This window comes from Mustela nivalis (assembly GCF_964662115.1).
Source record: "Mustela nivalis genome assembly, chromosome: 3".
In the NCBI taxonomy this organism is placed as follows: domain Eukaryota; kingdom Metazoa; phylum Chordata; class Mammalia; order Carnivora; family Mustelidae; genus Mustela; species Mustela nivalis.
Genome location: NC_139022.1, coordinates 73210062 through 73222719, shown reverse-complemented (window position 1 = coordinate 73222719; position 12658 = coordinate 73210062). Strand labels below are relative to the sequence as shown.

The window sequence follows — 12658 nt, the reverse complement described above, 5'->3', positions numbered from 1 at the left end:
TCTTAAGATGAAGCATTTTCATTTTAGCCCCTTTTCAGTGGTGGTTTATATGTCATTTGAATTTAAGTTAGGAGACAAAGCAAAGAAAAATTGCTTTAATTGGGTACACACATAATACCATAGCTCTTGGAAACAGAATATTTTGGCAAGTTATTAAGCAAAATTCTAATATCCAGACATGATGGAACAGATTTTTCTTCCATCCCTCCATTTTCCTATAAAATATTTACCTTTCAGAAACATATACAAAGGGTTTTATTTAAACTTTCTTGTGTAGCCAAAAGGAAATACTTTGAATTTCAGATGCAATGAATTAATTTTCTGTACATCCTTTTATGTTCAGATTCTGTTACTCTCTCCTACCAATCTAGGAGATTTTATGTTGTCCACGCATCCACAAAATATCCTGGGCTCTTCATTCTTTTAACCTTTTTATTATTTATTTCAGTTAGCCTAGGACTGTTTTGCTCTACTGATATTTTTCTATTTCTGTGTGTGTGTGTTTATATGTGTGTATATTACCTTTGTATCTTGTATAAGCATATAGATTATTAATAAATTATAAATATATAAAGTAGTGGTAGATACACACTATATATATATATATATATGTTTTTTAAATCCCGAACAGGAGCTTAACAACTTCTTACTATTTTCATCATTAAAGAATTAGCAATGGATTTGCCCCTTGCTCCTCTGAAACAATGAAAATCCTCCACTTAATCTCCTTAGCCCCATGAGGTCTTTAATTATCCCTACAATTGCAGATATTTATACCAACTGATACTCACTGCCCTGCTCTTAGAGGCCCCTCTGTGCCCCCTTACTGCCAGTGTTCAGTGGACATGGAAGATTTTTAATTACCAAGAGGACTGTTTGAAGCTTTGATCAACATAAGACTAATCTAAAACCATTCAAATTCTTACTTAAGCCCTAGTGATCATTATAAACTATATCTCATACTTACCAGATAGCACGATTTTAGAGTAGTTCTATAGAGGTATGAATTTTCTGAAAGGCATCTGATGAATTTTTCATTGCAGTATTAGAAATGGGAAAATGAATGTTAATTGTCAGTGCCTCTACTTGGTGACCATGCAGGTCTTTTTTGTGTTGACACTTACCAGAGGTGCTTTTCTGTGATGTGGCTAGTCTGTCCAACTGCATCATTTTATTGGCACAAACCTGTCTTGGGAGAAGAAAACAATCTACTGATGAGCATGTGGAAGACAGTCTTATAGCTAGAAGTCAGGCTGTGGGATATAGACTGTTGTTTTCCCCAGGGAATCACTAGGAAAAAAAGAGAGTGGAAGGTATCTTGGGAACCAAATTCATACTGCATAATAAAATAAAAGTGGTCCTAGGCAATATAATCTTAAAAAAAAAAAAAAAGATAGGTAGGTAGATAGATTGATTGACTGATTGATTTGAGGTGGGGGGGAACTAAGGGAGAAGGAGAGAATCCTACGCAGACTTGCACTGAGGATAGAACCTGGCACCAGACTCAGTCTCACAACCCTGAGATCATGACCTCAGCTGAAGCGAAGAGTCAGTCACTCAATCGACTGAGCCACCCAGGTGCCCCAGCAATATAATTCTTAATAAAGTCTCATCCATAAGACCCAGTTGCCCCAATTTCTATTTTCCAGTGACTTCCCAGTTACTTTACCTTGACTCACTTTGAAGTCTTGTAGAAATGAGTCACCATATTTACTCCAGTTAAAAATAGAGATGCTCCTGTTGAAATGGAGGGAGAGGACCAAAGCTACACCCCTCCCCCGAATCACGCCTCAGCTGCTCTTCCCTTAGCTCTTTGACAATTCCTTGAGCCCTAGAGTACTGTTCAAGAACCACTAGATTACAGCAATTCCCAACACACAGCAAAGTGAAATTTAAGGCAAGTACCAAAATGTCTAGCTTCAACTCAGGGGAGTTTTGGGGACTTTACTTCAGTCCTTTGAGATAAAAATCATACATTTTAGGGATGCCTGGGTGGCTCAGTGGGCTAAAGCCTCTGCCTTCAGCTTAGGTCATGATCCCAGGGTCCTAGGATCGAGTCCTCCATCAGGCTCTTTGCTCAGTGGGGAGCCTGCTCCCCCCCCCCCACCTCTGCCTGCCTCTCTGCCCACTTGTGATCGCTGTCTGTCAAATAAATAACTAGAATCTTTTAAAAAAATATACATTTTTATTTGTCTTAGTATAAACTCTCAGTTATGCTAGTCAGATGGTAAGTATGATGAACATTGGGTAGTGGTCAGTAGACGATCCAGCATTTTTAAAGTCTTTACATAATTTGACTTTCATATCAGGTAACATAAGCAATATCTGTTACACTTTATAGTGGGGGGAGATTAACTCAATACATGGTTAAGGAACAAATTAGGGACAGGAATAAGCCTTCCCACTCATACACATTCCGGTGTCTTTTCCTTCTCAGTACATTGTTTCTGGAAGTAAATATCTCAATGTTTTATGTTTCGAGGAATTGTGTTGGTGAATGTTCCACATGCCTCTCTTGAGTTGGCCCAGCGTAAAATCATGAAGTAGGGCAAGTTGATCCTGTGGCCCCCTTGACTCTTTGTATCTCCTGCAGTACTGACTCCCTTTGGTTGTCCAGTGTTCCCATGACAGTGTGAATACTACCTGTAATTAGAACAACTATCCACCAAGTGGCATTTAATCGCTTAAATCTTTTTTTTATATTGTCTTCATGAGAATAGAAAATTTCTGTCTGGGAAACTTTCTAGTGGAGCAGAATAGGACACCTGGGTGAATGGCATTTCTGGGGCTCCTCACATCACCATAATTTTGTGTAGTGTTATACCAAGTGAAAATGAAAGATCACCATATTGCTCTGACCATGTGAGCAATGAATCTGATGTATTGCTCTGGTAAGAAACTTCGAGAAGTATGGGGGGATATTTGAACCTGCCTGTAATTGCTTGCTGCTCTCTTGGCAGGGGTTGTGTTTCACTACAGAGCGGCGACTAGCAGGTATACTCTGAATTTTGAGGCTGCACAGAAGGCTTGTTTGGACGTTGGAGCAGTCATAGCAACCCCAGAGCAGCTCTATGCCGCCTATGAAGATGGATTTGAGCAGTGTGATGCAGGCTGGCTTTCTGATCAGACCGTCAGGTGAGAGATCTGGGGGCCACAGGCTATAATTCATTAATTTGAGAGGAAGGATAAATGCGACTTACTCATCCTTTATTTCCCCAGGTATCCCATCCGGGCTCCCCGAGTAGGCTGTTATGGAGATATGATGGGGAAGGAAGGAGTCAGGACCTACGGATTCCGTTCACCTCATGAAACGTACGACGTGTACTGCTACGTGGACCACCTGGATGGTATGATGTTTAAATTTCTAACGCTTCCTTCGAACTAAGAAAATTGAAGACAGACTGGGAGCACGTAGGAATAGAACAAGTTTTCATGCTTGTTTGGATTCCAAACAGCAGCATTTAGTTTAAATTACCGTATGATTGTGGTGAAATAAGCTCAAATTAAAGTGGAAAGAGAAGGAGGAGTGTGCAAATGGTTATGCAGGTTAGAAATGTCTTCAGTTAATGGCAGGTTTTCTTTCAGGCATGCTGCTATTGGACTGTTTCCAGTACACTTTTAGAGCCTTAAGAATAGAAGGCTCTACGGGTGGTACCTATTCTTGTGAGAACTTCAGGTAAAATCCTGTGATGACAAACCACTGTGAATCCAAGGGCTGATAAACACCCTGAACCTCAACTAAATAGCTGAAACTAGCCCAGGAGGGTTTCTCAAGTTCTTCTGTTAATGTTGCTGCACTAATATTCAGAGCAATCATTCATTCATTAAAGAAACCACCAACCAACCGTGTAGTATGCTGGGTGCTGTGCTAGTTGTTAGGGATATGAAGCCAGAGGCCTTGCTTTTAAGAGGTCTAAAGCCCGAATGAGTTTGGCTCTATTATTTCTCATTTAGCATGAGTTAGAGGCTCTTAAAGACAGGTATGAGTTCAATGGTGGCACCCAAGGGGCACAGTACAGTTTTATTATAAGACACATGGAACAGAAGTTTCTGTGACTTTTGAAATAGGGTCTCCTTTTTATTAACAGGCAGCCTAAAGTCGAACTATATAAAGGGGAGTTTTGAATTGAGTTACACTTTTAATTTTGGCTGGGTACATATAGAAAGGATAATCTCGGTTTTCTTATGTGTAAAATAAAGACGTTGGACTAGATAATTTCCATGGTCCCTTCCAACATTAAAATTCTATGATTCTGTGACTTGAATAAACCACCTCAGAGACTGAAAGCTATGAACTAAGCAGCTTATATTTTCCTAATGACCTGACTAAATTTGAATAAGCAGGCTGGCTTACCAGAAGGCTGCTTAATTGTGGTTCCCTAGCATCTTAACATTCTTATTATAACTTTACTTTAAAACTGATAAATGTATTTTCTAAATGAGAACTTCAGATACTAGCAATTTCCTTTTTTTATAGGGACAAAGGGAAAACATACCAAACCCATCCTATGATATATATATGATATGTATATTGAATTTTGGATATAAAATATATATATATATATATATATACACACACACACACACACAGAATTTGAATGTTTTTGTTTGGGCACATAAATGTTGAAAGAGAAAGGCAGAAGAATCAGTATAACTAATTCAAGCACTGACTGAAATTTCTGTGAGCAGAGTAAAAAGGTTTTTCATTGTTTTATAGAAGGAATTTAACAGGCTTTTTTAAAAAAGATTTTATTTATTTATTTATTTATTTGACAGACAGAGATCACAAGTAGGCAGAGAGGCAGGCAGATAGAAAGGAGGAAGCAGGCTCCCTGCTGAGCAGCAACCCGATGTAGGTCTCAATCCCAGGACCCTGGGATCATGACCTGAGCCAAAGGCAAAGGCTTTAACCCGCTGAGCCACCCAGGTGCCCCCAGTTCTGAAGGATATTCAGTATTTTTACAATGACATTGTTCTAGAAATTTTCTCTTCCTTGTTTGTCATCCCTTAGAATAATCTGCAAATCTTTGAACACTGATCTTTTCTTTCTTGACCTGAAATTGGACTGGTATGGTGGGGGAGGTTAGAAAGGCCTGTGCGACTGGGGATGAATGAGGAAGATCAAAAGATCACTCTTGTAAAGGTCTCCCTCCTCCTTTACTGAAGTGTGTGCCTCTCTTTGAAGTAAAGGCCATTGGCTGAACTCTGAATTGATAAAAACTCTTGTGGAAAGTTGACTATATAACGTTACATCTGATGTTTCAATTGCTACATCGATGACAGATTATTTGAAAGTAAGCCAACATTCCTCGTGAGAGAGATTTATCACTGTATTCATGGGTATCATAATTGCCACCTCTATTTTATTGTGTTTTTGACAGCTAAGTGTGTGTGAGAGACATCAAAAAATAGAGATATTGATGCAGTCAGAATGCATGTGATGGAACACATAGCCAGTTATGAACTAAGGTGCAATAACTTTAGATCAGAAGCCAAATTATTCCAGATGGCTCATGAAAAAGTCAATTAAGTATAAAATAAAGCACAGTTTAAAAAGGTAATTAATTTGTTTTAATTTAGTCATTTAAAATGAAAGATATTTAGTTGATAGAATGTCAACCCTTTTTTCCCTCTTTCTTCTTGAATAATGTCTTATTCATTCTGATGTATATATTTCTTTATAAAAGTCAATAATTATACTCTGTTAGATCCAGCTAGTTTAAGGGAGGAAAAAAAACTAATCTGGTTCATATTCTAAGATGGTGATTATAGCACAGATATACATACAAATATGATATTCAATTCTATTTTTAAAAATAACTTACTAAATGTAAAACAGCTATTGTATTAGCTATATCCACAAACCAGGATTCCAGTATTAGCTTGTATTCTTGGAAATGGTCTAGATATTGTGGTGGCTTATTAGCCATGATTCAGTAACAGAACACTGTTACCAAGAAATTAAGGGAATCAAGATTCTAAAGTGGGAAATCTAGAAATTAAGATAATGTAATCACAAAATAATCCTTATTAGAAAATTTAATCTGTGTTTCCTGGTAAGGTAGCTTTGGAAAACATTGCGAGCGTTCCTTATTAGAAAGTTTAATTTGAGTTTCCTGGAAACGTAGTTTTGGAAAACTTTGAGAGCATTTAGAATAGAGTTGAGATGATTATACAGTTTAGAAAATTGAGTCAAGGATTGGAGTTATTTAGGAGTGATCAAGACAATGCTGAGAGAGGAGTCTAGGGAGGCAGTTAAGGTCCCTGTGATTAAGAACAGAAAGGACCTCAACTGAATCCCAGCTCTGTTACTTACTAATTGTGAGATCCTGAGCAAGGCTTTACCTCTGTTTCAGTTTCTTTTCCTCTGACATGGGGGCAATTAGAATACTTACTTTTTAATTAGGGTATGAAGATGAAGTGAGTTAATATGTAAAGCTTTTATCACAGTGGGTGTCTCAAACTAACTGCTCAATAAATATAGATTATGGTTATATGAAAGGTTTCATTTCCTCTGAATTCATAAAAAGAAGAAATGACTTAAAATTGCAACTCCGTGAATTAGGGTCAATATAAGGAAATTTTTTCTGATAATTAATATTACAAAATGTAGAAACAATCCTGACAGACTGTAAAATTTCTTCTCTTGAATTTTCTTAAAACTAGAATTTTTCAGGGGCTCTTGGGTGGCTCAGTGGGTTAAAGCCTCTGCCTTCAGCTCAGGTTATGATCTCAGGACCCTGGGATTGAGCCCCGCTGCCCTGCATCAGGTTTTCTGCTCAGCAGGGAGCCTGCTTCCTCTTCTCTCTCTCTGCCTGCCTCTGCCTACTTGTGATCTCTGTCTGTCAAATTAAAAAAAAAAAAAAAAGATCTTTGAAAAAACAAACTAGAATTTTTCTGAGATGTTCTGAGTGCAAAGCTCTGTCAAAGTCTGAGTCATGGTGCTTTGAAGTATATAGAAAATAACTGGAAATGGCTCACTTTATGAGAAGGATGACTTTCATGTCAAAGCATTTTGAATACAATAAATTGCTTAAATATTACTGAAGAATTAAAATTAATACAGTGGCAAAAACAGAATTCTTTTGTGTTATCCCTCCTAAATAGTTTAAAATCAGTTTATTCTCTGATTAGAATATTATATTCTTGACTAACAGTGTTCAGGAATTAATCTAGTATCTGATTCCCCGTAGGAGGTCATGCCAGTGGGACATTTAAATAATTCTGAGAGTGCTTTTGAATTAATGCATTTCTGTGCTAAAACTGGCAGTTTGATAGGAAGTATGTGTGTCATAGAAAAATAAAACAAAAACAAAACAAACAAAAGACTATCCTAAATAAGATCAATAAGAGAATGTTGGAAAGAATGGTGATAGGTGAGGTCAGACTGCTTTCATTTTCATGGGTGACCTGCTTAGTTTCCTTGCAAATGAGTCAATACTTCCAGTCTCAGACCTAGACCTGACAAATGACTGATCTAAGAGCTCCTTGCGCCTCTGATATAGGCAAACTTGGGGACTTACATCTCATTCTTCCATGGCCTGTATTTTCTCTGCAACTCTACCCTTTGGCTGTTACTTCTCCTGGAATACTAGTACCCTACTATTCTGATTTCGTGGCTTTCACGTAAGGTTCCCAGCACTTTGATGTGTCTGTATTATGGGCTTTCTCCTTCATCTCATATCCTCTTCCTAAGTCCTAGTTGATCTTTCTCACCTTTACATCTCCAAATCTTGATTATATGACTATAACCACCCCCAAATGTTTGCGTATGCCTCTAACTCTCCCATAAGACTGTGGCTTCTAGGGGCACCTGGGTGGCTCAGTGGGTTAAGCCTCTGCCTTTGGCTCGGGTCATGATCCCAGGGTCCTGGGATTGAGCCCAGCATCGGGCTCTCTGCTCAGCAGGGAGCCTGCTTCCTCCTCTGTCTCTGCCTGCCTCTCTGCCTACTTGTGATCTCTGTTTGTCAAATAAATAAAAAATTTAAAAAAATCTTAAGTAAAAAAAAAGACTGTGGCTTCTAGGAGGGAAGGAACCATGTATATCCCTACTATGTCCATGCTCCACAGATAGAGTTGAATAAATTTTGAATTACTGAATTAACCTCCAGCCTAAAAGTGCCCACTCTACTCACTTTGCTTTGCACTTACCCCTTGGATAACTTCACCTCTATCCAGGCTTAACTGCTCCTCTACCTGCTTCCCAAATTTTCATTGCTCCAGTGTCCTTATTAGTTTGTTAAATGTCAAATTTGTTCTTGCAGGTAAACTGAAAATCAAATGCCTTTTGGGATGAATGGGTCATGAAAGTACACCAAAATAACAAATAAGTGAAAATGGAAATATTAGTTTCTGGTTTTTCTTGTTTAGCCCTGAATCCTCTTCTGATTTCCATACCCATGTTTCTAGTTTGTGAATCATTTCTGTTTCTCATCTGTGGTTTTGATTCTCACAGATAATCCCTGTGCCTTTAACAGACCTTCAAAGGGCCTGTTTCACAACCATCAAAGCGCTCAAACACTATGTCCATGTTCTTCTCCTACTCAACATCCTGTGGTTGAGATTTCTGTCATCTTCCTCCTCAAGCATAAACATTGCATGAGCTTTGAAGTCCCTCAAACCTAGCTGGAGAATAACCAGTTCAACCTTGTCTCCCTCTTTCCAACATGACACGTGCACGGGCCCTCCACAGGCCCTGCATTTGCTCCTACCTGCAGTTCTGCTTTGGTCCTCTCCGAGAACATAGACCCCTCAGCTTTCCAACACTCTGCTCTTTCCTGTGCCTGAAAACTTATTACCTCCAAGAGCCTATCTTTGGCTCTTCCAGATCACATGATTCCCTTAGTCTGAACTGGTCTTCTCATAGAGTTAGTTCCACGTGTTTTGCATTTAACTGTCCTTTAGTTGCGTTTTAGTCACAGAATGCAAAATGTGATCTGTTTGTTTTGTGTTGCAAAACTTCTATAATTGATGATAGAGAAGAGGCCATACACATCTTCTCTGCCCCTCTCAATCACAATGAAAGATCTATTCCATTAATACAAACATAATAGTTACTCGAGAAATACTTGGTGGTAATTGTATTATTTCTTCAGACTTGTCTCTTTTGGAATACAATACCACTACCCTTCCATTTCTATAATATTTGAAAAAAAATGCTTCACTTTGTTCACCAAATTTACTAAGAATCTATTTTTTTAATCTGTATTGGATCACCATGGTATGAATTTTTCTCACTGAATTGCTCCTGTCATTCTTTTCCATGGCGTCCATTAGAATTCCTTCCTAGAGATACTTTTTTCTCTTTTCCAGCTTCTCACAGTAATTTTCCTTTCTTGCCACCCTAGCCAATCATTGGGATTGGTTCCTTTGTTCCTACTGGCAATTTACAGGTTAATTTTTATAGTGTTTCCTCATGTCAAAATCCAAGATATTTCTATCACCTTCATGACCATGTAATACTTCTATGCCTAGAACCAAAAAATAACCTTTCCTTTTTGTTATCATATGTTCTCCTTTAGATTTTAGCTAAGAATTTAGGTAAAGGCCCAAATGTCATTAAACAGGTCTTAAGCAGAACTTAAAGATTCAGGCTTTTTTGGGAGGCTTTGATTGGACAAAAATCAGATATCAAATCTGGGAATTGTGTGACTTCCTGCTTGTAGATTCTTGGATTGACTTTTTTTTTTTTAAGATTTTATTTATTTATTTGATAGAGATCACAAGTAGGCAAAGAGGCAGGCAGAGAGAGAGGGAGGAAGCAGGCTCCCCGCTGAGCAGAGAGCCTGATGCGAGGCTTGATCCCAGGACTCTGGGATCGTGACCTGTGCCAAAGGCAGAGGCTTTAACCCACTGAGCCACCCAGGCTCCCCTCTCAGATTGACTTTTAATTTTAATGGGATTCACAGGATATAATCTACAAAATATTTCACCAGTGGGAGTGATCTAAGAATTAGTGATACTGGTCTTTTTCAGTTAAAAAGTCCCACGTCAGCTAGAAGAGCTTCCTGCTCACTGTGGTTCAGTGGATGATTCAAATATTGATTCTGGATTACAGAACCTCTTCACTTTAGTTCACTCTGGTTTGGTGCTAGAAGATGCTGAAATCTTTTCATTTATTCTCTGTAGAATGTGTAGAACCATACATCATAGCTGTGGCTGTGGCTTTTTACATGTGGCTTTGGAAATTAGCATGTCCTGCTAGGCACCTGAAACTGACCTTGGGAGTTTTGAACAGTGTAGCTAAGAGTCAGTGAGGAAAGCGACCAGGCATGGCACAATGGCAGCCCCTCTGGAAAATGATATCCTCATTCAGTACAATGATTTCCATAGGCTGACTGTGAAGTAGCTCCATGGGTAAGGTAAGGAAGGAAACCATTTATTGTTTGGTTGTATTATTATATAACTCAATCTTTGTGAAAACCTTGTCAAGTATTTTCTTTTTTTTTTTTTTAATAAAGATTTTATTTATTTATTTGACAGAGAGAGAAATCACAAATAGGGAGAGAGGCAGGCAGAGAGAGAAGGGGAAGCCGACTCCCGGTTGAGCAGAGAGCCCAACACAGGGCTCAATCCCAGAACCCTAAGATGACCTGAGCTGAAGGCAGAGGCTTAACCTCCTGAGCCACCCAGGCGCCCCAAGTATTTCCTTTTTTTAACTCTTCTTTTTGCCATAATGGGATATACCCTTTTTCCTATTCCACTGTGGTAAACTCTTGTGGCCACCACAGAATACCCCAGCAGAGCAGTAGTCTTAACAACCAAGAAGAGAGAAAATGTTCTTCATACTCTCCCAAATCTCTGATTTCTCCAATAAGAATATCTTAATTCTTGAGTAATGATTGTTTATTCATTGTGTTGTAATGATTAGAATTGCTGGATTAAATGGTAATTTTGTTTTTAACTTTTTGAGGAACTGCTAGCCTGTTTTCCAGTGTGGCCACACCATTTTCAGTTCTCACCAGCACTATAATGGGATCCTGGTTCTTTCCCATCCTTGCCCACACTTGTTTTTATCTGAGATTTTGATTGCAACCATCCTAACATGTGTGCAATAATATTTCATTGTGGTTTTAATTTGTACTTCTTTTATGGCTAATGATGTTAAGCGACTTTCCGTGCGCTTATTGACCATTTATATATCTTCTCAGAGAAATGTCTATTCCAGTCTAGTTATAAAATGAACAAGTCATGATGATGTAATATACACCATGGCAACCATAGTTAATTATATTATATTGCATATCTGAAAGTTGCCCAGAGAGTAAAAATTAAAAGTTCTCATCACAAGAAAAAATATCAGTTACAGATATAGTTACAATGTGTGGTAATGGATATTAATTAGACTTACTATAGTGATCATTTTGCAATATATACAAATATTCAATCATCATGTTGTACCCCTGAAATGAATATAATGTATGTCAATGAAACCTCACTTAAAAAAAAAAAGAAATGTCTGTTGAGAACCTTTACCCATTTGTAACTGGAATGTCTTTTTGTTGTTGAGTCACAAGAGTTCTTTATATACTCTAGATTAAAGCCTCTTCTCAGAAGATTTGCACCTATTTTTTCCCATTCCATGAGTTGTCGTTTTTACTTTCTCAGTAGGGTGCTTTGACATGCAAAATTTTTGAATTTTAATGAAGTCCAGTTTAGCTATATGTTCTTGTTTGTTTGTACTTTTGATGTCATATCTAAGAAAACACTGCCAAATCCTCAGTCATGAAGGCTTGCTTCTGTATTTTCTTCTACAAGTTTTACAAGTTTTAAGTTTTACTTTTCTTTTGATTAATTTTGAGTTAATTTTGTATGTAGTATGAGTTAAGAGTCCAGATTCATTCTTTAGCATGTGGACATCTAGTTGTCCCCGCACCATTTGTTGAAAAGGCTATTCTTTCCCCTATTTAATGGCCTTGGCACCTTTTTGAAAATCAACTCATCATAGATATATGTGTTTGTTTCTGGACTTTCCGTTCTATTCCATTGATCTATGTGTCTGTACTTATGTCAGTCCCACATTGTCTTGATTACTATTGCTTTGTAGTAAATTTTGAAATTGGAAAGTATGAGACCTCTGTGTTCTTTTTCAAAATCATTTTAGTTATTCTGGGTTCCTTGAGTTCTCATATGAATTTTAGGATCAGCTTCTCCATTTCTACAAAGAGGCCAGCTGGGCTTCTGATAGGGATTGTGTTGAATCTCTAGATCAATTTGAAGAGTATTGCCATCTAAAAACCATAATAAATCTTCTGATCCATGAATATGGGATGTTTTTTTCGTTCTTAAGACTGTCTTTGGGGCGCCTGAGTGGCTCAGTGGGTTAAAGCCTCTGCCTTCAGCTCAGGTCATGATCCCAGTGTCCTGGGATCAAGCCCCTCTTCAGGCTCTCTGCTCAGCAGGGAGCCTTTTTCCTCCTCTCTCTCTGCCTGCCTCTCTGTCTACTTGTGATCTCTGTCTGTCAAATAAATAAATAAAATCTTAAAAAAAAAAAGACTGTCTTTAATTTCTTTCATCAGTGTTTTATACCTTTCAGAGTATAAATTTTACAGTACTTTTCTCAAATTTCATCCTAAATATTTTGTTATTTTTAATGCAAATGAAAATGGAGTTTTCTTTATTTCTTTTTCTGTTTGTGGGAAGTATATGGAAATGCATT

At 37.9% G+C, this 12658-nt stretch overlaps 1 protein-coding gene across 6 annotated transcripts in view; it reads left to right on the top strand.

Moving 5' to 3' along the window:
- Positions 1–12658, top strand: part of VCAN (versican) — a 111397-nt gene that overhangs the window by 20035 nt on the left and 78704 nt on the right. For all 6 annotated transcript variants that reach the window (XM_082724685.1, XM_082724682.1, XM_082724684.1 and 3 more), the window contains exons 4-5: positions 2961–3135; positions 3220–3347. In XM_082724685.1, coding sequence (XP_082580811.1) covers positions 2961–3135; positions 3220–3347 — 303 coding nt within the window. The remainder of the gene's footprint in view (positions 1–2960; positions 3136–3219; positions 3348–12658) is intronic.